Consider the following 25,692-nt stretch of genomic DNA (forward strand, 5'->3'; position numbering starts at 1 on the left):
TGCCGAATTTTTTGCATGTTCGCATGTTCTGCTGCAAACTGAACAGGAGGTTGTTCGGCTCATCCCTAGTATAGAGAATGAGATGAAGACAGAAAACATAGACAGTTAGTATAAAGCAGAGGTTATGAACTGTGGGTTAGCGTTGGTGAAGTAGGTGTTGTTTGGAAAGTCATTGTCACAAATCTTGACTAAAAGGTGGAATAAGAAAATAAGCTGTTGCTTTTTCTTTAAAGCTATTCAAGTGTCCATTCTGCCTGCGTGATCCATACAATCTCTGCGACGTGGTGGGGACAATCCTGGGCTTCCCTGGCCTTCACCTGTCCTGTTTAGTTGGGCTAAAGGTGATCTGTGAGGATGGTCCCTGTGTCTTTGGGCTCTGGGTGTACTGTCTTTAGTAACTTCTATCCATGTGTCTTTGAGTGAAAAAGAATTGTACCATTCAGGGACCTCTATGATAGGGATGTTTAGTGACTCGCAAAAAGCATGGAGATCATCTGGTGTGCGTAGTAGGGCTGTATGGCCTCTCCATGTAGCTGAAAGGAAAAATGGAAATTTCCATCTGTATGGAATGCCTCTGGTACGCAGTACATCTAGCAGTGGGCACAATGCTCTGCGTTGCTGCAATGTTATATTGGAAAGGTTCTGGTACAGTTTAATTTAATTACCGTTGAAGATCACACGGTTTGTCTCCCTGGTTTTTTTCAGTATAGCCTCTTTTAGAGGAAAGTTAACCAAACAGCATATTAAATCCCTGGGGGGGATCATTGTCTCATCCTCTTTGTCTGAGAGGCCTGTGGATTCTCTCATACTCAATGGGAGAATCTGGTGGTCTGTCAAGTAAATCAGTAAAGATGGCTGAGGCCATATGTTCTAGAGGATTTTGATCAGTAGGTTCTCGATTTCGAAGACCTCGATAATCAGTAGATTATCGAGGTCCTCTATGTGCCTGTGAAGTTCTATTATGTGTGACAGGTGCATGTCTGAGTTTTTTTGTACTTGCCTGATGGCGTCTGCATGGCATGCTGAGGCCTGTTCCACTGACCCCATCCTAGTTGCAATAGACTGTATGTCTGCCTTGAGGTCTGTGATCGCTGCAGCTAGCGTGGATTTATTGTCCAAGGCAACCATCTGCAGGTCAGAGAGGCTGAGGTTCTGTGCAGGCTGCTTCTGACTGTGTGCTGCTTCAGACTGGGCTCCAGAACATTCAGGCGGAGTGTGGTGCTGCTCTGAGCCTGAGACTGTGATGCCTTCCCCTGCTGAGACCTTAAACATCGCCGGAATGTTACCTGGCGGCTGCGAGCTCGGCTCTTTCGAGCTGCAGGTGGCAGAGGAGCTTCAGTCTCCTTTTCCCATAGCGGAGATGTGGTGTTTTTATCCCTTTAGCTTGTTTTAAGTGCTCCAGTGTGCGTGAGAGCACGAGTTAAGCGGCCATCTTAGAACGGCTCAAGACCATGCCCCTACATTGTTTACCTCTTATTCTGATGACAACTGTAACATTTTGGGTTCCCTGTAATTTTTTGTCCCACTGAATGTGGTCACCAGGGCAAATAGAGAAGATGAATCTCCCCAGTGAGGACACAGAGAATAATAAAAACCTGAGCACATTGTTCACACTTGTGATAAGTACCAACCAGAGCAAAGTAACTGGTTTTATGGATCGCCCACTACCGCTGCTACTTACTTTCTTTTCACTCTCTCACTGTCCTTTCTGGTTGCAATAAAGAAGAACTTCATTAGAATGGTTGGGTACTACTGAACAACTAGCAGCTATTGAAACAGTAACCAATTTAGCCAGGAGATGGTACAAGATAGCATGCAAAGTATAGTAGTCAGGAGTATGTAACATAAAGCATAATGTATTGAGTGCAGTGGTAAGGAGTACTTAACTTGATTACATTGCTGATCAGTGGAAGAAAAACATCCCCAAAGTTGTCATTGTCAGGGAGTGCTAGCCTAATAACAGAAGTGGGTATAACAGGGTGCACCCCAGAGCTCAGGTATCAGTGTTGGTATACAGGGTGCCAGTCTTCCCTCCCACTCACACGTTTTCCCCTAGAGCCAGCGCAACATTCAGGATAATAGAATGAAATAGACCCAGCCCCTTGCCACACACAAGGAGAGGGTGATAGAACCCTGGTCAATAGGACTGAGTCTGAGCTGGCAGGTGGCCAAAGTGCTTGACAGAGGGGGAAGCCCCGGAGCAGTTGTGTAATTCCACTGTAAGTTCTGGATGATGGAACAAGCCTTCCAGCACTCGGGTTCGGGAGTTGGGACACAGCTCAGCTTTGCTCAAATCCTGAAACAGTACCACAGGACCAGAGACAGTTGGGTAGTTTGCTGCTCCCATATGACAGCACATGATTTGCTGCTTAGGAAGCCAAGGCTGCATTATGGGAGGAAAGGAGGAAGTTACATACTCCCCTATATATGGAAATGCCAGGTATTTCATGGAGCTTCAGAAGGTAAACAGGGTGACTGGTAGGGTAAGCATACACAGCATTGGGTCAGGCTATTCAGCAAACCCATTACTTTATCCTTAACTGAAAAAATCAAATGTGCTTTATTTACCTAAGAAGCTTATTGATAGGAAGTCTAAACGATCAACCACGATAGTAATACCATCTTTGAAAGGAAACCACAACTATCAAACAACAAGTTAAGAGTACCTATCCATCTCAAGGGTGTACTCCCTATATATTACTCCTATACTAACTGAAAGGTTATTCCAGATTGGTAACGAGTTAACGGTACCCATCTATTTGAGGGATTTATTCCTCCCATTTTACCAATCTATACTAACCTCTGCCGGCCCTCTCCGTTACACATGTTCAGACACACACACACAAACACACACACACACACAGATCACTGTGGGAGAAATATCATATTGAAGTCAAGCCACTTACACAGAATAATAATAACTCAATTTATTTCCTGGTTCAGTATCTTAACTATAGTATATTATCAGGATATAACCGGGCAATGTTTACAACATTAAACCAATTTGACATGTGCAAATTCCGAATTCGTTTTTCGACGAAATTCAACAAATTCTTTAATTCGGAGATACTCTAATTAACGAAAACACGTTTAAAAATTTTTTCCGAAATTCAAAAATCGAAAATTCGACAAATTTGAAGATTCGGAAATATAGAAATCTGAAAATCGAAAATTTGAAAATTCAAAAATCCAAAAATAAGAACGGAAATCAAAAAAATTAAAAAGAACAAAAATCCAGAATAAGAATGAAAATCCAAAAATTTGAAAACCCGAAAATGTAAAAATCTGAACTAAAAATGAACTAACTATTAATAACGATTAAATTATAGGTATTGGAATTTCCTTTCAAATTTGCCTGTTAGTGGAGGTAATGAATCCAAATTTATCCAAAGTTACAAATTATCCGAAATAACGAATGCCGCATCTAAACGAATGGAACGTAACAAATTAATAATAAATAATAATAACATTAGAAATCCGGCCTTTTATCCGGCATGGATCTACCCAAATTCTTTTAAAGCTTGGACAACATCAGGCATTCAGACGCTAAATGACTTCATAGCATCTAAATCATTCCTTTCATTCCCATCGCTTAGAGAAAAATATGATCTACCAAACTCTGAGATATTTAGATATCTCCAAATCAAAAATTTCTATACACCATTCCTAAAGGGGGATACACCATTATCCCAATTATCCATTTTTGAATCAATCTGTACAAAAGATCCATTTGCTAAAGGTACAATTTCATCACTTTATAATCAATTCTATGGAGTAGCAAATCTTAATAGACCCTCTTACGTTCAGAGGTGGGAGGAGGACCTGGGACGAACTTTAGAAGACACGGACTGGTCTAATATATGGCTCACATCTAAGTCATCTTCACCCAACATCTTGGCACTGGAGACAAATTATAAAGTCCTAACTCGCTGGTACCTTGTACCCGCTAGAGTGGCAAAATATTCACCTAATACCTCAACTCTTTGTTTTCGAGGATGCCCAGAAAAAGGCACATATTTACACATATGGTGGACGTGCCCAGTAATCCAAACCTTCTGGAAGGAAGTCTTCGTGATTGCATCTAAAATATTTAAAAAAATAATACAACCAGATCCATATTTAACTTTACTTAATCTAAAACCGGAATGGTTAACACTCTCTCAATTCAAACTTATGATCCAACTAATAACGGCTGCAAAACAAACAGTGGCCAAGGCATGGAAATCTCCTACATTGGTACTAGCAGAAACAATTCACAGAATGAATAATACAATGTCCCATGCTAAGATGGTAGCCATCGATCAAAATCAAATTCCAAAATTTGAAAAACTTTGGCATCCTTGGATAAAACAACAGTTCCTGTCAAATTTCAATGACTCTGTCCTGTTGCCATGGTAACAGATTAAATGACTTACAGAGACACCCATTCTAAGGCTTCAAAGAGAACTAAAAAGAATAATAAACTGACGAGCGGGACAACCTTGTGGACCATACCTCTACCTTTCAACCCTTTTTCTTCTTTCTCTTTCCTTTTCTCCACCTTACGATTAAAGCTCATTATCAGAATTTATTTGACCTATATACACTCTACTTGTAAACAATATGTATAGTAGGTATAAATCATTTAAATACCTACAAAAGTAACTAAGGAAATGATATATATCTTTAATTTAGGTTTATGTGAACCCAATGTTTAATATTTGAAATTATCTGATATTTACCTATATAAACCCTACTGTAAAACAATGAGCTTACTTTATAGATCCTTGTAAACTTACTTTATGTATCTTTATGTATCTTTATAACATTGTATACTCAATAAACTTCTTTTGACAAGGAATAATAATAACATTAATAATAACAATAATAATAAAAACTTTAATAAAAACTTTCTATTATTATTATTTATTTTTATTAATTCATTACAGGACATTTGTTTAGATGCTGCATTAGTTATTTTGGATAATTTGTAACTTCGGTAACATTTGTATTCGCATTTACATTCACTAACAGCAAAATTTGAAAGGAAATTACAATACCTATAATTTTATAGTTAGTTATTATTAGTTACCGTATTTATCGGCGTATAACACGCACATTCATTTTAAGAGGGAAGTTTCAGGAAAAAAAATTTAATTTTAAATAAGGAACTTTGAAGCAAAATAAGGGTCAGTGCCCATCTGCAGCCTCACCATTGCCATCAATGCAGCCTGATCAATGCCCATCTGCAGCCTCACAAGTGCCATCAATGCAGTCTCATTAGTCCACATCAATGCAGCCTCGCCATTGCCATCAATGCAGCAGCCTCGCCATTGCCATCAATGCAGCAGCCTTACCACTGCCATCAATGCAGCAGCCTCGTCATTGCCATCAGTGCAGCCTGATCGATGCCCATCTGCAGCCTAGAGGGGACAGGGAGGGGGGCGGGACGAGCGCAGAAAGATTGCATACAGATACAGTGAGAATCTCCTATGATAGACAGAACAGTGGTCCAATGGTGGCCCAGGAGATGGGACTTCCTATTACAGAGGCCGCCAAGTAAACAGGAGATTCAAACTGTATGTATTCTGACGGCTCTCGTCACGCTCCCCTCCCTGTCCCCTCCGAGGCAGCTAAAATTGAAGTATTGGCGTATAACACGCACACGCTATTTGCACCCGATTTTCATGGTGAAAAGGTGAGTGTTATACGCCAATAAATACAGTAGTTATTATTTCGGATTTTCAAATTTTCGTTATTATTTTCAGATCTTCATTCTTTCGAATTTTTGAATTTTCCTTCTTATTTTGGGATTTTCGGATTTTCAAATTTTTGGATTTTCGAATTTCCGAATTTTGGGATTTTCGAGTTTCCGAATTTCCGAATTTTCACATTTTGAATTTCTGAATTTTCAAATTTCCGAATTTCCGATTCTTCAAATTTTCAAATTTCTGAATTTTCAAATTTCCGAATTTCCGATTCTTCAAATTTTCAAATTTACGAATTTTCAAATTTACAAATTTATTCGAAATAACGAATTTCAATCATAACAAATGACCCGAAAAACAAAAAAAAAAATTATGACACAAAAAAGAACACATTTTTTGGCAGTGCACATGTCTATACCCAATAGATGTCTAAACCCAATAGACAAATGTCCACTCATTACTTGTCGTCATTAGAGACAAACTCACTTTCATAGAATTGTTTATGGACATACAGTATGTTTGTCACCTTTAATAACACCCATTAGTAAGTAATACACATCTTCTTAAAGTATATATGTATTTTTGTACAATCTTAGGCTCCATGCACACTGCCTTAAAAAACACTGTTTCTACAAGAGTTTTCTGTTCTGCCTGTAGAAGCAGCTCAATGTTATCCTATGTGTCCATGCACATTAGGATGATTACAGGCGAATTTTGAGCTAGACGTTTCAAGGCAGGAAAAAAAAAACTCTTCTGGTTTGCATTTCTGATTGGAGCTTTCTGGCAGAAAAAAATGCAAAACTCTCCTAAACTTGTCTAAACTTTGCATAAAAAATGCTCTATATGTGTGTTTTTTACTGCCAAGAGAACAGACATTTTTTTAAGCCCAGTGTGCATGGAGCCTTAAAGTGTTTGTTACTCTGAAAAAAAAAAAACAGAGCCTGTTCCCTTAAAGTGCTTGTGCTGTGTAATTTGGCCCCTTCTGTTACCTAAAAAAAAGAAAAACCTGGCTGATCCTGCCTGGCTACACCCTCCCCCCTGTAAATTGACCACGGTTTATCGTGGCTGCTGAGCCCTGAGATAGTGGTCATTTTACATGCCTTTGTCATCAGCAGCTCTTCTGTCCTCCCCTGCCCCCTCACCTGCCTGTCTGCTCTGTGTCAGTGCCCACCCCCTCCTGCTGCTATCATAACTGCAATAAAAACCTCCCATCCCCTCTATACCATAACGTTATGTGCCCCTGTGTCTGTTTTATATAAGAAGCTGCCGATCTGTACCTATATCAGTGCGTTTCCTGGTGCACACGTGACTCCTCGGCTCTCTCCCCCCCCCTTCCCCCCAGCTTATGTTAGCTGGAGTACTTGGCCCCGCCCGCTATAGCTGTCAGCCGGACAGAGAAAAGAGCCATGGAGTCACGTGAGCGCCGGGAGATGCTCTGATATAGGTACAGATCGGCAGCTTTTTATATAAAACAGACACAGGGGCATATAACATTATGTTACGGAGGGGATGGGAGGTTTTTATACTGTTGGCTTAACAACCATATTAAAGTTGATTAACCCTAGACACACTATCAGCATATTTGTGATTACATTCTGTAAACATATTCTGGGCGTATTGCCAGACTGTCTACGATTATCTTTCTAGTTCCCTCTTTCAGTATCACCTTCTCTATGATAACAGTGTTGCCACATATGAGACTGTTCAGCTAAAAGCAAATGTTAAAGGGGGTGTAAACCTTCGTGTTTTTTCACCTAATGCATCCTATGCATTAAGGTGAAAAAACACCTGACAGTGACCGGCCCCCCCACCCCCCAGTTTTACTTACCTGAGCCCTAGAACTTGACCCGGCGGGGACGCGCTGTCTCTCTGCCCGGGGTTCTCAGCTCTTGATTGGATAGATTGATAGCAGCACAGCCATTGGCTCCCGCTGCTGTCAATCAAATCCAATGACATGGGCGCCGGGGGGGCGGGGCCGAGTAATACATTCAGCGGCTATGGTAGACTCGGGAGCGCGCCCATAAGGTAACCCCCTCGGGAGAGCACTTCTCCTAGGGGGTTATCTGATGTGGGGAGGAGCCGCAAGAGCCGCCGGGGGACCCCAGAGGAGGACGATTGGGGCCACTCTGTGCAAAACAAGCTGCACAGTGGAGGTAAGTATGATAAAAAAACAACCCTTGCCATCACTTTAAGGAATCACTCTAAGTTAAGTCACAGTAAAGCACCAAGTAAGGCCAATATTATGGGGGGCCTTTATGGGGGGCCTTTAAAAGACCCTTACAATCTCTTTATTTAATCAATAAAGGAAAGTGGCTCCAGCTTTCCGATGTGCCAACTTAAGTATCATAAAATGTATTGGTTAAACATAAACCACACTGACTTGATTATTTTCCTGCATTTTTTTTAAGTTTGTGTAGAGATTTTAAGCACACTAAAATTTTCAATGAAAGTATGTACTACTTAACGATAAAACAAATGACAATCATATATATGGTTAATTTATCGTGAAACTCAAAACTCATATTGATATCAATAAAATTAGCCTTATCTGGGACATTATATTCTTATCCGTGAGTTATTTTGAGATATGATATTATCATTACAATAGTGTGGATGAGGTCCCCAATGTGGATAATATCACTATTATATGTGAAATGTCGTGAAATGTTCTTCCATTTCATGGGATATTTGTGAATGTTTTTTGACTTATCAACACATTTTTGAGGTAATACATACTGACCCTTAAAGGACATCTGGGTAAATATTCCATCATTATTTCCCTCTCACTTCTGACCATTAAATCATAAGTCTTACGACAATACATATGTTTGATAAAATGACTCTTATTATGATCCAGTCTTTCATATGTTATGATGCACTGTAGCTACCTAAATTGGAAAGTATTTGAACACTTTGCATTTTTTTCTTGATTCCATTAGGGCCCAGGATGCCTCTGTTCTACTTTATTCTAAAATGATTCCGAGTCCATCAGAATAATGGAATGAATTCAGATCACCATGATTTGACCTCTTTCCAGTTACAGAATAGTTTCACTCTGTTAATGATTCATGGTGCTTTGTTTTCAGTTCTGTAGACTGAGACAATGAGAGTAGCTGATATTATGATGAGAATGCAAAACGTTTTGTTTCTTGTTGGGCTAGGAATACAGTGGGGCATAGAATTTGGATTTCCACAATGATAAAACCAGTTGGTTTGCGTCTGCTAATGCCTGGCAAACAGAAGACTTGTAATTGTCTTTCCTTTAACTGCTTCCAGACCGCCCACAGTACATTCACTGCGGGTGGGTGGCACGGGCAGGCTGGATGATGTACCTGTACGTCACCCAGCCTGTTCCAGGTTAGGGGCATGCAGCACGCCGCTACTGTGTCCACAGGGGATTACAATTACCGGGTACCGGGTATCATGTGATCGCTGTGATTGGTCATAGCGATCACATGATAACAATGTAAACAAGCTGTCATGAATGGTAGACATGTGCACATTGAAATATTTCGTTTCGGAATTTCGTTTTAAAAATAAATTTATTTAGTTACTCCCGAAATTAGTTTTTATTGATTTAGTTTCTTTAAAAAGTGCATTCGTCCGAAAATCCGAAATAATTAAGGTCGAATCTGTCATTGAAGGCTCATGGTGCCTGTCGAATGTTCTAACAAGATTCGACGGAGCAGCTAAACTGTACAACGTCACAATTGTACATTTCCGGTCGAATGTTCCGCCTACAAGCTATAGTAGAATTCTAATGTATGAAACTAGTAATAATTATATTTATTAATTATTATTACTAATCAACCAACATTAGAATTCTTCTTTAGCCTATGGGCGGAGCATTTGACCATAAATGTAGTGCTTCGTCGAATCTTCATGTCAATACTTTTCTCTCTATGTCAAATCTTTTCTCTCTATGTCGAATCTTTTCTCTCTATGTCGAATAATCTTGGACTAATAGAGTTAGGTGAGGCACATTCAACCTTTTTTGCTATTGTCTCTATAATGTCAAATCTTTTCTCTCTATGTCGAATTTTTTCTCTCTATGTAGAATAATCTTGGACTAATAGAGCTAAGGTTAGGCACATTCGACCACAGGTTCGAAGCACACAGATCGCTATTGTCGGCGTCATGTCGAATCTCCTATCTATATCGAACTGTTGTCACAACGAAAATAAAGCATTTGTTTATGTCGGATCTTTCGGTTTTTGGATTCTGCACGTACGTTATTGTTTGTTAAAATGATAACGAAAATACACGAAATTCGGACGAAAATGCATTCAGACGAAAACAAATGCACATGTCTAATGAATGAATTTCAATTCATAAACAGCTTGCTTATGGTTGTGATCTGTGTTTGGCCCAAAGCTGTTGCATGGTACCTGGCTGCAGCTATAGCCGTAGTCAATCACATAAGCAACAATAAGCAAGCTGTTCAAGAATGTTAACCAATTCATGACAGCTACTAATATTGCTTAACCACTTCCCGCCCGGCCTATAGCAGAATGACAGCCGGGAAGTGGCTCAGTTATCCTGACTGGGCCTCATATGACGTCCAGCGGGATAAGCCGCGATCGCATGCCTGCCAGGGCCTGCAGCATGGCGATCGGTGGTGTGTCACTCTGACACACCGCATCTCCTAATGTGGTATAGAGCCTCCGGAAACCAGGAAGTACCTGTAATCGGCTTTCCTCGGTTCGCGCTGACAGGGAAAGCCGATCGACGGCTCTCCTGTCAGAGTGGGGGTGTGATAATCAGCACATTGATTATCAGCGCAGCCCTCATCAGGGGTGCCCATGACAATGCCAATCAGTGCCCACCCCAACCCCAATGAGTGCCCACCCAAATCGCCAATCATTACCCATCAAAGTGCCAATTAGTGCCCATCAAAGTGCCAATCAGTGCCCTTCACAGATGACAATCAGTGCCCATTAGTAATGCCTGTCAGTACCTCATCAGTGCTGCCTATCAGTGCCATCTATTAGTGCTCATTAGTGCCGCCTATCAGTGCCCATCAGTGCCGCCTATCAGTGTCCATCAGTGCCGCCTATCAGTGCTGCATATAGTGCCGCCTATTAGTGCCCATCAATTCTACATAACAGTTCCTCCTCATCAGTGCTCATCAGTGCCACCTCATTAGTGCCCATCAGTGCAGCCTCATCAGTGCCTGTCAGTGAAGGAGAAAACACATTTTTATAACATAAACAAAGAAAACTTTTTTTTTTTCAAAAATTTCGGTCTTTTTTAGTTTGTTTAGCAAAAAATAAAAATCCCAGTGGTGATCAAATACCACGGAAAGAAAAAAAAAAAAAAGAAAGCTCTATTTGTGGGAAGAAAATGATAAAAATGTAGTTTGAGTACAGTGTTGTATGACCGCGTAATTTTCATTCAAAGTGTGACAACGCTGAAAGCTGAAACTTGTCCTGGGCAGGAAGGGGGTAAAGTGCTCTATATTGAAGTGGTTAAACAGTTATGATCACTTTATAAACAATAACATTGTAACAAAAGTAAATATCCCTGATCCCCCCCCCTCCCCAGAGCAGAACAGTGTCACTATGGATGAAAAAAAATAGTTAAAAAAAAAAGAAGAAAAAAATAAATGTTTAAAAAAATGAACAAAAATGCATTTATTTATCTATTTTACATATTGTTATCAGTCAGTATCCCTGGTCACCGCCACAGTAGTTACATGATGATGCTGTGCTGCACTAGTAATAATATGTAAAAAAAAAAAAAAAAAAAATTGTGAAAAAAAAAAAAAATTTAGTTTTGTAATTTTCCCCAAAAAAGTGACATAAAATTACAACTTCAAAATACTCACCATACCTCGTACTAAATGCCTTAGACTATCTACTTTCTATAAAGGGTACATTTGGGGGATTTGAACTGTCCTGGCCATTAGAATTAATCATTTTTCAAATATATATATATAAATATGTATATATATATATATATATATATATATATATATATATATATATATATATATATATATATATATATATATATATATAAATACCATAGTTTGTAGACACTTTGACTTTCACACAAACCAATTATTTTAAACAAATTAATTAATATAATTTCACATTAATATAATTTCACACAAACCAATTAATATACATTTATTTGGATTTTTATCAAAGACATTTAGCGGAATACATTTTAGCCTAAATGTTTGACAACATTTGATTTTATTGGATATATTTTTTTTTTTTTGTGTCACAAAAAATAAACAACGCCGTGGTGATCAAATACCACCAAAAGAAATCTCTATTTGTGTGAAAAAAAAGCAATACAAATTTAATTTGCGTACATTGTCGCATGACAGCGTACTTGCCATTTAAAGTAGCACAGCGCTGAATAGCAAAAAGTGCCCTGGGTAAAACCTTCCAGAGGTCAAGTGGTTAGGAATGTTCAAATAAGGTCCAATTTAGTAGGATTGGACTATTAATCTAACTGATTGTTCACTAGAGGGTGAGGGTTATCTTGGTTTGCGTTGAGGGCAAATATGCTTCTTGAAAATGAATTCCTCGGGGTATTTGAGTTCTGAGTTAGGCTGGGTTCACACATATGTAAATTGGATGGGGGTCTCTCCACATCCAATTTGCATGGCAGGCCAGTGTGATTGGCTCTCAATGGAGCCGGCCCACGGACGGCCGTGGTCCAGGTTGAAAAAGTGTCCGGTATGGCTCTGGTTCCGTTGCAAATTCAGGCTAAAATTCGGGCATTAATCGCACCTGAACCGATGAATGGACACGCACCGGACCCCATATGTGTGAACCCGGCCTTAGACTGTGGATCCAGTTGATATTAATATCATTGATAATTTTGTAGGAGAAGTACCCTGAGAATATTCAGTCTTAATGTTTAGGAATTCCATTACTGTTTGATTCATTTTATGTTGAAATATTTTTCAGGGGCAGAGTCCCAGCCATTTTGATAATCTTCATTAATCTTGATTTCATTTCTCTAGGAAACAACACTGCCTCTATAGAAAATGACTCTACTTTATCAATTACAGGTACTACAACAACTGCTTCTAGTACAGCATCTATAAATACTACAACTGCCTCTACTACAACACTTACGACTACGAGCTCTACGACAACCACCTCTACTACAGCACCCACGAGTACAAGTGCTAAAACAGCTGCCTCTACTACAGTATCTACAGATACAAGCACTACAACGACTGCCTCTACTACAGCACCTATGACTACGAGCTCTACGACAACCACCTCTACTACAGCACCCACGAGTACAAGTGCTAAAACAGCTGCCTCTACTACAGTGTCTACGGATGCAAGCACTACAATGACTGCCTCTACTAAAGCACCTATGAGTACAAGGTCTACGACAACCATCTCTACTACAGCACCCACGAGTACAAGTGCTAAAACAGCTGCCTCTACTAAAGTACCTACGGATGCAAGCACTACAACAACTGCCTCTACTAAAGCACCTATGAGTACAAGCTGTACGACAACCACTTCTACTACAGCACCCACGAGTACAAGTGCTAAAACAGCTGTCACTACTACAGTATCTATGGATACAAGCACTACAATGACTGCCTCTACTACAGCACCTATGAATACGAGCTCTATGACAACCACTTCTACTACAGCACCCACAAGTACAAGTGCTAAAACAGCTCCCTCTACTACAGTACCTACAGGTATAAGCACTATATCAACTGCCTCTACTACAGCACCTACAGGTACAAGCACTACACCGACTGCCTCTACAACAGTACCTTTGAATACAAGCACTACAACCACAACCTCTACTACAGCACCTACGAGTACAAGTGCTAAAACAACTGTCTCTACTACAGCATCTAAAAGCACAAGTACTATATCAACTGCCTCTACTACAGCACCTATGAGTACAAGCACTACAATGACTGCCTCTACTACAACACCTACGAGTACAAGCGCTACAAACACTCCCTTAAGTACAGCACCTTCGAGTACAAACACTACCACAACCGCCTCTACTATAACACATTTGAGTACAAGTGCTACAACAACCGCCTCTAGTACAGAACCTATGAGTAAAAGTGCTACAACAACTGTCTCTACTACAGCAAGTACAAGCACTATATCAGCTGCCTCTACTACAGCACCTACAGGTACAAGCGCTACAACAACTGCCTCTACTACAGAACCTATGAGTACAAGCACCACAACAACCTCCTCTTCTACAGCATCCATGAGTACAAGTACTATATCAACTGCCTCTACTACAGCATCTACGGGTACAAATACTACAACATCTGCCTCTTCCACAGCACCTACGGGTACAAGCACTACAATAACCACCTCTAGTACAGAATCCATGAGTAGAAGTGCTAAAACAACTGCTTCTACTACAGCACCTACATTTACAAGCACTACAATGACTGCCTCTTCTACAGAACCTATGAGTACAAGCACTACAGCAACCACCTCTTCTGCAGCATCCATGAGTACAAGTGCTAAAAAAACTGCCTCTACTACAATACCTACAAGTAAAAATGATATAACATCTGCCTCTACTACAGCATCTACAAGCACCAACAATACATCAACTGCCTCTACTATAGCACCTAAAAGCACTACAGCGACTGCCTCTAATACCACACTCATGGGTACAAGCACTACAATAACCACCTCTACTACAGCATCTACAAGTACTAGTGCTATATCAACTGCCTCTACTACAGCACCTACAGGTACAAGCACTACAATGACTGCCTCTACTACAGAACCTATGAGCACAAGCGCTATATCAACTGCCTCTACTACAGCACCTATGGGTACAAGCACTACAATGACTACCTCTACTACAGCATCCATGAGTACAAGTGCTAAAACAACTGCCTCCACTACAGCATCTACAAGTAGAAGCACTACAATGACTGCCTCTAATACAGCACCTACGGGTAGAAGCACTACAAAGACTGCCTCTAATACAGCACCTATGGGTACAAGCACTACAATAACCACCTCTAGTACAGCATCCATGAGTACAAGTGCTAAAACAACTGCCTCTACTACAGCATCTACAAATATCAGCGCTATATCAACTGCCTCTACTACAGCACCTACAGGTACAAGTACTACAATGGCTGCTTCTACCACAGAACCTACGAGTACAAGCACTACAACAACCACCTATTCTGCATCCATGAGTACAACTGCTAAAACAACTGCCTCTACTACAACACCTACAAGTACAAGTGCTATATCAACTGCATCTACTACAGAAGCTACGGGTACAAGCACTACAACAACCACCTCTACTATAGCATCCATGAGTACAAGTGTTATATCAACTGCCTCTACTACAGCACCTGCAGGTACAAGCACTACCGCAACTGCCTCTACTACAGCACCTATGAGTACAAGCACTACAACAACCACCTCTACTATAGGAATCATGAGTACAAGCGCTACAACAACTGCCTCTACTACAGCACCTATAAGTACAAGCGCTATATCAACTGCCTCTACTACAGCAACTACAGGTACAAGCACTAGAATGACTGCCTCTACTAAGCCACCTACGAGTACAAGCACTACAACAAGCACCTCTTCTACAGCATCCAAAAATACAAGTGCTAAAACGACTTCCTCTACTACAGTAGCTACGGGTACAAGTGCTATATCAACTGCCTCTACTACAGCACCTACGGGTACAAGTGCTATATCAACTGCCTCTACTACAGCCCCTACAGGTACAAGCAATACAACGACTGCCTCTACTACAGCACCTATGAGTACAAGCACTCCAAACACTGCCTCTAGTACAGCACCTCAGAGTATAAGCGCAACATCAACCACCTCTGGTACAGCATCTTCAGGTACAAGCACCACATCAACTGCCTCTGCTACAGCACCTACAGGTACAAATGCTACAACTGCCTCTAGTACAGAACCTACAAGTACAAGAGCTGCAACAACTTCTGCTACAACAGCAACTATGAGTACAAGTGCAACAACAACTGCTTCTACTACAGCACTTACGAGAACAATTGTTACATCAACTGCCTCTAAAACAGCAGCTATTAGTACAAGCACTACAACCTCTACTACTATGGCTATGAGTACCAGCGCTACAACAACTGCCTCTACTACAGCACCTACAGTTACAAACGCAGCCACCACAAGTAACATTGAAACAACACCATGTGAGTTATGTCTAAGTATTGAAGTATTCATTGAAAATAATCTAACTGGGGCCCCATGTGTTATCAGTCAGTAAGAATATCTTGATTTACAGTGTGGTTGATTTACTAAAACTGGTGCACACACAATCTGGTGCAGCCGTGCATAGTAAGTTACTAACCAATCAGCTTCTAACTTCAGCTTGTTCAGTTAAGCTTTGACAATAAAACCTGGAAGCTGATTGGTTACTATGCACAACTGCACCAGATTCTGTGTGCACCAGTTTTAGTAAATCTCTCCCACAATGTAGTATAGAGCTACTAGACTGTTGACTGTTCTGTAGAAGCTTTATGTGTATCTGTTGCCAACATTTCAAATAGCACAATCAATACAACTTAAATGGTTCTAATGCGGCCTATGTGCTCAGGCTTGTGGGGAAACAGGACTGGCTTGTTGACGGTCAGTCTATTTCCCTAAAATTCTGAAATCACAGGCCCAGGCAGTGATGCAACAGGCATCAATATGAATTATCAACTTTAGGCTTAAAGTTAGAGTTCCTCCTTAGTGAGTATAACTACTTAAGCTGCGTACACACGAGCTGAATGTCCGACAGAAAAAGTCTGACTGAGTCTTTTCATGGTCTATTCTGATTGTGTGTATGCCTCATCGGACTTTTTTTTTCGAAAATTCTGATGGACCTAGAAATATTTCCGACGGAACCAATTCCTATCGGGAAAACCGCTCGTCTGTATGCTGTTCCGAAGGACCAAAAATGATGCATGCTCTGAAGCAAGTACAAGACGGAAGCTATTGGCTACTGGCTATTGAACTTCCTTTTTCTAGTCCCGTTTTACGTGTTGTATGTCACCTCGTTCTCAACAGTCTGACTTTGGCGTGACCGTGTGTATGCAGGACCGGAAGAGTGGAGTTCCGTTGGAGAAACCTTCTGAGTTTATTCCGATGACAAAACCGGTCATGTGTATGCGGCATAAGTCACTGCTAAATGAAGAAGAAACAGGAAAGTCCTTGCAATGGAAATGTCTGGTATCTTCAACTAGTTTTGCATAGGTGCACTTGGTGTCCTGTTTGGCAGCATGAGCAAAGTGTATTTCAAGGTATCCTGGCAGGCAGGGGTGATGTACAGTATGCTGGCAGTATCCCGGTAAGCAAGATGGATACTTTGACTGCTCAGCAGGGTGCAGGTTCTACAGGTATAGGCACAGATAAAGCAACGTTGTCTGCATGCAGTGTCTTTAAGGTGGGCAAATGCCTGCTCACCAATCCTGCGACCAAGGCCCAAAGGAGATGTCCTGGCAGGCAGGTTCTTCAGGTGGCCTGATTGGCTACCTCACAAACTGGAATGCCTCATGCCTTCAGGGATGCCTGGAGATGCACCCGGGGTCCTTTCCCTGGTGGGGTGTCTGTCACGGACCTTGGAGCTGTGGCAAAAACAGTCACAACAACTCAGGATGGCGGCACCTCTTCCCCTGTGTCTGGTCTCTCTCCTCGCCTTGTGGTGTCTCCTTGCTCCCAGGCAGCCTGTTGGTGTCCCAGTCCTCCTCTCCCCTGTGTGCAGGCTGGGGTGTGTAGTCTTGCCACCTTAAAGTCACAATAGGGCCGCCTGTGTTGGGGACTACATGTCCCAAGATGCCCTGCAGCTGCTGAAGTTTTGGCTAATTGGCTCTCCTTCTTCTGCCAATGAGGAAGCAGGGGAGGGAGCAGGGTGGGCGGCTACACTGTCTGAAGCGATGAAAGGGAGGGGGGAGGAATTCCCCTGCAGCTGCTGACAGGCCCGCTCTCACTCCCAGGGAGCCTGTCTGTGTAAATACCGGCAATGGCGGTGCAAGGTGCGGGGCCGCTGGGCCGCAGGTGGCAGAGAGGTACCCATTACATCTGCAATCCCTGATGAGACTGCTGAGACGACTAACTGTAGAAGAGAGTTCCACAGCTTTACCACTCTAACAGTAAAGGACCCTTACCGGTCAGCGGTAAGGTGCATATTACCGCTGACTCATGGTCCAGCAGGCATGGACAGGGACGATACCTAAGTTTCACCGCGCATTGGGTGACTCTGCTGGCAGCTAGGAAGGATACAGGACAAGGTGCAGTAGTGTTGGAGGTTGTTCCACCACCACGCCTCCAAAATGCCAATACTAATGATTGTGACACACCTCTCTCCTCCACCCCCTCCTCTTCTTCTTCCTCCATGGCCTCTTCCTGTGCTTTGTCCTCGGAACCAATGGTGCTCTGTACCCGTTCATGGGGCTACGCAAGTATGCAGGCCACAAGATGCCATGCGGTGCTTGAGCTGGTGTGCTTGGGGGACAGGAGCCACACTGGGGCAGAGGTTCTGTCAGCTCTGCAGGGGCAGGTTCAGAGGTGGTTGATGCCACGCCAACTTAAGGCAGGAATGGTGGTTTGCGACAATGGCACCAAGCTCCTCTCTGCCCTCCGACAGGGACAAATGACCCATGTGCCCTGTTTGCCTCATGTCCTTAACTTGGTGGGCAGTGGTTCTTGGGCAGATACCCGGGCTTACAGGATGTCCTGAGGCAGGCCAGGAAAGTATGGGTGCGTTTCCGCTGGTCATATAATGCCAGTGCTCGGCTGGCAGACCTCCAAAAGGAGTTTAACCTGCCCAAGAACCGCCTAATCTGTGACATGCCCACCAAGTGGAACTCAACGTTGGCCATGCTGCAGCGGCTGCACACGCAGCAGAGGGCCATCAATGAGTACCTGTGCGACTATGGCACCAGGACAGGGTCAGGGGAGCTTGTTTTTTTTTTCCCACGCCAGTGGCCCATGATCAGGGATGCATGCACTGTCCTGTCACCATTTGAGGAGGCCAAGAGGATGGTGAGCAGTGACAGTGCATGCATCAGTGACACTGTCCCCCTTGTCCACCTGTTGGAGCACACGCTGCGTGGAATAATGGACAGGGCACTTGAGGCAGAACAGAGGCAGGAAGAGGAGGACTTCCTTAGCTCTCAAGGCCCCCTTTATCCAGACAGTGTTCCTGCGTGCCCGCCGATCACACCGGAAGAGGATGAGGAGGAGGAGGAGGATTGTGTCAGTATGGAGGTGGAGCCTGGCATTCAGCATCAGCAGCAGTCTTTATGGGATCAGTCCCAAAAAACACATGGACTTGTACGTGGCTGGGAGGAGGTGGCTGCAGACCATGTCGTCCTTAGTGACCCAGAGGACTCCGGACCGAATGTCTCAGCAAACCTACGCTGCATGGCCTCCCTGATCCTGCAAAGCCTGCGTAAGGATCCTCATATTCGTGGTATCAAGGAGAAGGACCAATACTGGCTGGCAACCCTCCTTGATCCACATTACAAGGGTAAGGTTGCGGACCTCATCTTGCCATTGCAGAGGGAGCAGAGGATGAAACATCTTCGGGAGGCCTTGCAGAAAGGTCTGTGCAACACATTCCCAGAGACTGGGAGGTTACAAACTCCTGTTTCTGGACAACGTGTTGCTGAGGCTTCGGTCAGTCAATGAAGGAGCGGTGGAGAAGGTGGCCGTCTGACCGTTGCGTTCAGACAATTTTTTAGTCCACAGCCCAAAGGTATGATCGGTTCCAGCAACCATCGCCAGCGTCTGTTTTACATGGTGCAGGAATACCTAGGGGCAAGATATGACTTGGACACCTTTCCCACCGAAAATCCTCTGGGTTACTGGGTCTTGAGGATGGATCACTGGCCAGAGCTTGTACAGTATGCAATTGAGCTACTGGCCTGTCCTGCATCCAGCGTTCTTTCGGAATGCACATTCAGTGCTTTTGGAAGCTTTGTAACTGATCACAGGGTGCATCTGTCCACCGACTCGGTCGATCGACTGACCTTCATAAAAATGAATCAGTCTTGGATCACCACCAGCTACCAAGCACCTGATGCTGATGTAACCGAATAATTTTTTTTGAAATCTCAGATCCCTTCAAAGACTGCCTATGCTGATGCTGAGTGACTATCCTGAGTAATTATCCTCTTCCTCCTCAATGATCACGTCAATAGCTTGTAAGAACATTTTTGGTTCTGGGCGCCGCCACCAGTGACTTAGGCCCAATTTTTCAGCCCCTGTTGGGTGTGTAATTACAATTTTTGATGCAATACTTTGCAGCAGGGCTCATTCTGCGTTCCAACTAGAGTATCTGTGAGGGGTTGCAGTGTTGTGGCACCAGCACCAGTGCCTAAGGCCCAATTTTTCTGCCCCTGTTTAACCGGGGCGTGTAATTACAATTTTTGATGCAATACTTTGCAGCAGGGCTCATTCCTGCGTTCCAACTAGAGTATCTGTGAGGGGTTGCAGTGTTGTGGCACCAGCACGAGTGCCTAAGGCCCAATTTTTCAGCCCCTGTTTAACAGAGGCGTGTAATTACAATTTTTGATGCAATACTTTGCAGCAGGGCTCGTTTCTGCGTTACAACTAGAGTATCTGTGAGGGGTTGCAGTGTTGTGGCACCAGCACCAGTGCCTAAGGCCCAATTTTTCAGTCCCTGTTTAACAGGGGCATGTAATTACAATTTTTGATGCAATACTTTGCAGCAGGGCTCATTCCTGCATTCCAACTAGAGTATCTGTGAGAGGTTGCAGTGTTGTGGCACCAGCACAAGTGCCTAAGGCCCAATTTTTCAGCCCCTGTTCAACAGGGGCATGTAATTACAATTCTTGATCTAATATTTCACAGCAGGGCCTGTTTCTGCGCCCACCAAAAGAGAGTGAGGACTTACAGTGTTGTGGCACCAGCACCACCACCACCAAAGGCCCAATTTTTCAGCCCCTGTTTAACAGGGGCGTGTAATTACAATTTTTGATGCAATACTTTGCAGCAGGGCTCGTTCCTGCGTTCCAACTAGAGTATCTGTGAGGGGTTGCAGTGTTGTGGCACCAGCACCAGTGCCTAAGGCCCAATTTTTCAGCCCCTGTTCAACAGGGGCATGTAATTACAATTCTTGATCTAATATTTCACAGCAGGGCCCTGTGAGGGCTTACAGTGTTGTGGCCACAACAACACCTAAGGCCCAAATTTCTGCTGAGTATATAGGGCAGGCCCCTACTTTCAAACATCCAACTTACAAACGACTCCTACTTGCAAACGGAAGGAGACAACAGGAAGTGAGATGAAATCTACCCCAGTAAGGGAAATTCTCTCCTGTAAGAGTTAATATGGGAAAAACATTTCTCCTTTCCACTGATGCTTTATCACCAATCCTTGTTTTACAAAAAAAAACAAATTTTCAAAAAACATTTGCCATTGGGACAAAAAGTGAGGTGAAATCTTCTGAAGAGGAGCACAGGCAGCAAAACAAATGTCACAGGGGTGATAACCCTTCCCTATGTTTTCCAAAAAGCTTAAAATAGATTTTTTGGCTGGAGCTAAACACGTTAAAAATGTACCAGTTCAAAATTACAAACAGATTCTACTTAACAACAAACCTACAATCCCTGTCTTGTTTGTACCGCCTGTATACTGCTGTTCAGAGTACAGAGCCTGTATACTGCTGTTTCCTTTTTTAATTTGGGTGCAGGGTTCCCCTTAATATCCATGCAAGACCCAAAGGGCCCGGTAATGGACTGGGGGGTACCCATGCCATTTGTCTCACTGATTTTCATCCATATTGCCAGGACCCGACATTACATTAAAGCTGCAAGCAGTTTTAAATGACTTTTTTTCCTTTAAAAATGACATTTTGTGCAGGGACTGTTCTAAGCACGGGAAACACGCGCCACTTTACAGGCATACTATAGACACACCCCAGGTACGATATTTAAAGGAATATTTCACTTGTTTTCTTTTTACTTCAAGCATCATTAAAATCACTGCTCCCGAAAAAACGGACGTTTTTAAAAGTTTTTTTTGCATTGATACATGTCACCTGGGGCAGGACCCGGGTCCCCAAAACCTTTTTAGGACAATACCATGCAAATTAGCCTTTAAAATGACCACTTTTGATTTTGAACGTTCGAGTCCCATAGACGTCAATGGGGTTCTAACGTTCGTGCAAATTTTCGGTCCGTTCGCAGGTTCTGGTGCGAACCGAACTGGGGGGGGTGTTCGGCTCATCCCTATTTATAACCAAAAAATGGCCAACAGCTATTTAGAATGTAAAAGAGTGAACCATGTCAACCAATGGCAATACTAACTATGTTTAGTCAGTTCCAGGCCTACAGTGCTCACACAGCACTCTCCAGATCTGACATCACGTTTCTCTGCTACAGTTAAAGGAAGAAAGCTTGGTCAAGGGCCTTCCCAGCCAATAATTGGATTGAGAGCTTTCTCTTCCTATCAAAATGCACCATGTGTACTGTACAACGTAAAAAAGCCTGTTTGGCTTACAGAGCTACTTTTTCTCTTGACCGGCAACCCTTAAACCACAATAACGGCAAATACATATGTTTGGTTGCTTTTAACTAAGCCTGTATTTTTTCTTCTGTTCCTCTAGCATGCCAAAATGGAGGTACCTATGTTGAAGGCAAATGTGTTTGTTTAGAAAATTTTCAAGGAGAACTTTGTGAATTTGTAAAAAACATTATAGCTGTTGGTAAGTGTGAAAAAAACTGTTTATTATGTAACATATATCCTGCTTTGAAGTTAAGTTTTAGTCATGTAAACAGTTACTTTGAGCAGTTGAAGTCCCCATCAACTTGGCCATCAGCATTTAGTAGCAAACCCTTTCAGGCAAATTCCAACTTTCTTCCATTTCAGGGTCTTTACGAGATTGGTGCTACCTCATTCTATTCCCCTTTTTCCTAAACCTTGTCCCCTCAATGTGATAAACAGCTTCACTGGCCAATAGAGAGGCACAGGGATTATCTCTTACTGCAATACTTTTCGGATCTCCAGTGCTGTCCCCTGCAAAAAGTTCTCTTGGCTATTAGATGGTGTTGCTCTGTGCAGCTTTATCCTTTTAGCCTAGGTTGACAAAGACCCTCCCATTGAATATTCATCATCAGACTACTCTGGACTCACAGAGGAGTCATGCCTCATTCCACCCTCCTTTGCCTCACCATTGGCCTCTCAAAGTGATGAGAGGCTTTGCTGGTCAATAGTGAGACATAGGGACCAGCTGTTACTGCAATACGTATCCTATCCCCAAGTGCTTTCCTCTACAGAAAACTATCTCTGCCACTGGATAAAACTGATCTCTTCAGCTTTTTCCTGTCAGCCCAGGGTGCCAAAGACCCTTCCCCTTGGGGTGCATCATCAGGCCACCCAAGACACACACGAGAGTACTTCCTCATTCCACTCCATCTTTGCCTCACCCTTGGCCTCTCAATATAAAGAGCAGCTTAACTAACCAACAAAAGCCGACTCTCGTTGCAATACTTATCCTATCTCTGGTGCTCTTCCCTACAGAAAATTTTCTCTGCCACTATATCGTGCCACTGTCCACAGCATTCTCCTGTAAGCTTTGGGTGTCAAAGACCCTCCCCCTGGGGGCTCATCATTACACTGACCTTGACTCACAAGAGAGTATTGCCTCAGTCATTTCTCGTTTGCCTCACCATTAGCCCCTCAATGTGATGAACAGCTTCACTGGTCAATGGGAAGGCCCTGAACCAGTTCTCATTGAAATGCTTATCCTTTTTTGCAGTGTCCTCTGCAGAAAGTTCTCTTGACCACTAAATGGTGTTGCTGTCGTCAGTTTTCTTCTGTTAGCCCAGGGTGTCAAAGACTCTCCCCCTGGGGGCTCATCATCAGGCTACTTTGGACTTACAGGAGAGTGCTGAAAAGATTGGCACCACTCATTGCAAAATTCAGGACCTACCCACTGCCTGCTTTCCTACCTGCTGAGGACAGAGGAAGTGGACCCATGACCTTATGGGACCAGACAGAATGCACCTGCATAGAGAAGGAAAGTGCAAAGATTTAAAGTATAAAGGTGAAAAGGGGCCCCAAGAAAGCTGAAACAAACTAATGACGTGTGGACATGCCTGGAGGGTTTCCTATCTGACACTCCTGGAAGTGTCAATTTTGTATGAGGGCTGCTGCCCTAAACACCTAGCGTACTGTAGATCTATTTCTGTGACTACAGTTAGGCTTTAAAGGTTTGAAAATTTCTCAGTAATGTAATGGTGGCCATACACATAACGATCTGGTTAAATGTGATCAGCCATATGAGTTATGGAAAGCCATCAAGAATAATCATTGTATATACAGTATGTTTATTTCCTGTGATCATCAGCTCCAAGTAGATAGATCCATATGATCGCTAAGTGTGTGGCACCTTGAACATTATTTTTGATTTTCTGATCATATTTTTCTTTTGGACAATAAATCAATCAACAGTGCAATTGTATATAAAATTGATCTGTAAATGGCCTTTTTTAAGACAGTTGTATAGTTTAAGGGAGGCTGGCAGAAGCAAGAGCAGGGAAAGCAGGTTCTTACTGATTGGTAGAAGTCATTGTGAGTGCTGGAAAAGTGTCTGTTCTTTTTAACCAATAGTTCTTCCTTATCTTTAAACAAAACCATAATTAATATCATTGTAGAGAAAACCACCACTGCTGTTTTGAATGTAAACCTGACCTTCACCAAGATGAATTTTACTGCAAACCTGACAAATAACGAAACCGATGAATATAAAGCATTTGAAGAAACGTTCAAAAAAGATGTAAGTGGATTGCAGCGTGTACTTAAAGAGGACCTATCATTATTACAAATCACATTGCACTTGAATAGGGAGGGTGCACATAAGCATGATCAAACATCATTGAGCTTTTAACCACTTCAGCCCCACTAGAATTTACCCCCTTCCTGACCAGAGCACTTTTTTGCGATTCGGCACTGCGTTGATTTAACTGACAATTGCGCGGTCGTGCAACGTTTTACTCAAACAAAATTGATGTTCTTTATTTCCCACAAATAGAGCTTTCTTTTGGCGGTATTTGATCGCCTCTGCGGTTTTTATTTTTTGCGCTATAAACAAAAAAAGAGTGTCAATTTAAAAAAAAAACACATTATTTTTTTTACTTTTTGCTATAATAAATATCCCCCAAAAATATATAAAAAAAAAACAATTTTTTTTCCTCAGTTTAGGCTAATATGTGTTCTTCTACATATTTTTGGTAAAAAAAAAAAAAAAATCGCAATAAGCGTATATTGATTGGTTTGTGCAAAGATTATAGCGTCTACAAAATAGGGGATAGATTTATAGCATTTTTATCATTATTTTTTTTTTTACTAGTAATGGCGGCGATCTGTGATTTTTATCATGATTTAGACATTATGGACGGATACATCGGACAATTTTGACACATTTTTGGAACCATTGGCATTAATAGAGCAATCAGTGCGATCAAAAATCCATTGATTACTGTAAAAATGTCACTGGCAGTGAAGGGGTTAACACTAGGGGGCAGTGAAGGTGTTAACAATAGGGGGCGGTGAACGGTTAACTATGTTCCCTGGGAGGTGATTCTAACTGAAGGGGGAGGGACGAACTACAGGAAGTGACGGATCGTGGTTTCTAGCTAATAGGAACACACAATCTGTCACTCCTGTCAGAACAGAACAGGGAAGTGTTTACACACACTCGTCCCTGTTCTATGTCTCCTGGTCACCATCACTTGTGGGCGACGGTCATCGCGACCGTTGGCCACGAGCACTGGCACCCCCGCTGTGCAGTGGGCGTGCGCCTTCTATCCGAGCCCACGTACAGTTACATGGTTTCGTGCAGGGGAGCCAACCTGCCACAGTAAAACTGCGGCGGCTGGTCCGGAAGCGGTTAAAGTATATATACCCCCCCCAAAAAAAAAATAGAAATATATTTTATTGTAGCTTACTAGTCCTTTGTCATGGTGGCCACATTTTTTTTTTAAGCTATGTTCCTGTTTTCTACC

General features: G+C 42.5%; 1 protein-coding gene across 1 annotated transcript in view; it reads left to right on the top strand.

The window, feature by feature from the left end:
* LOC141134081 (uncharacterized) overlaps positions 1-25,692 on the top strand; it is a 127,918-nt gene that overhangs the window by 47,492 nt on the left and 54,734 nt on the right. Inside the window, exons 5-7 of the mRNA XM_073623668.1 lie at positions 12,670-15,870; positions 22,293-22,391; positions 24,343-24,464. Coding sequence (XP_073479769.1) covers positions 12,670-15,870; positions 22,293-22,391; positions 24,343-24,464 — 3,422 coding nt within the window. The remainder of the gene's footprint in view (positions 1-12,669; positions 15,871-22,292; positions 22,392-24,342; positions 24,465-25,692) is intronic.

This window comes from Aquarana catesbeiana, linkage group LG03, assembly GCF_042186555.1.
Source record: "Aquarana catesbeiana isolate 2022-GZ linkage group LG03, ASM4218655v1, whole genome shotgun sequence".
NCBI lineage: Eukaryota > Metazoa > Chordata > Amphibia > Anura > Ranidae > Aquarana > Aquarana catesbeiana.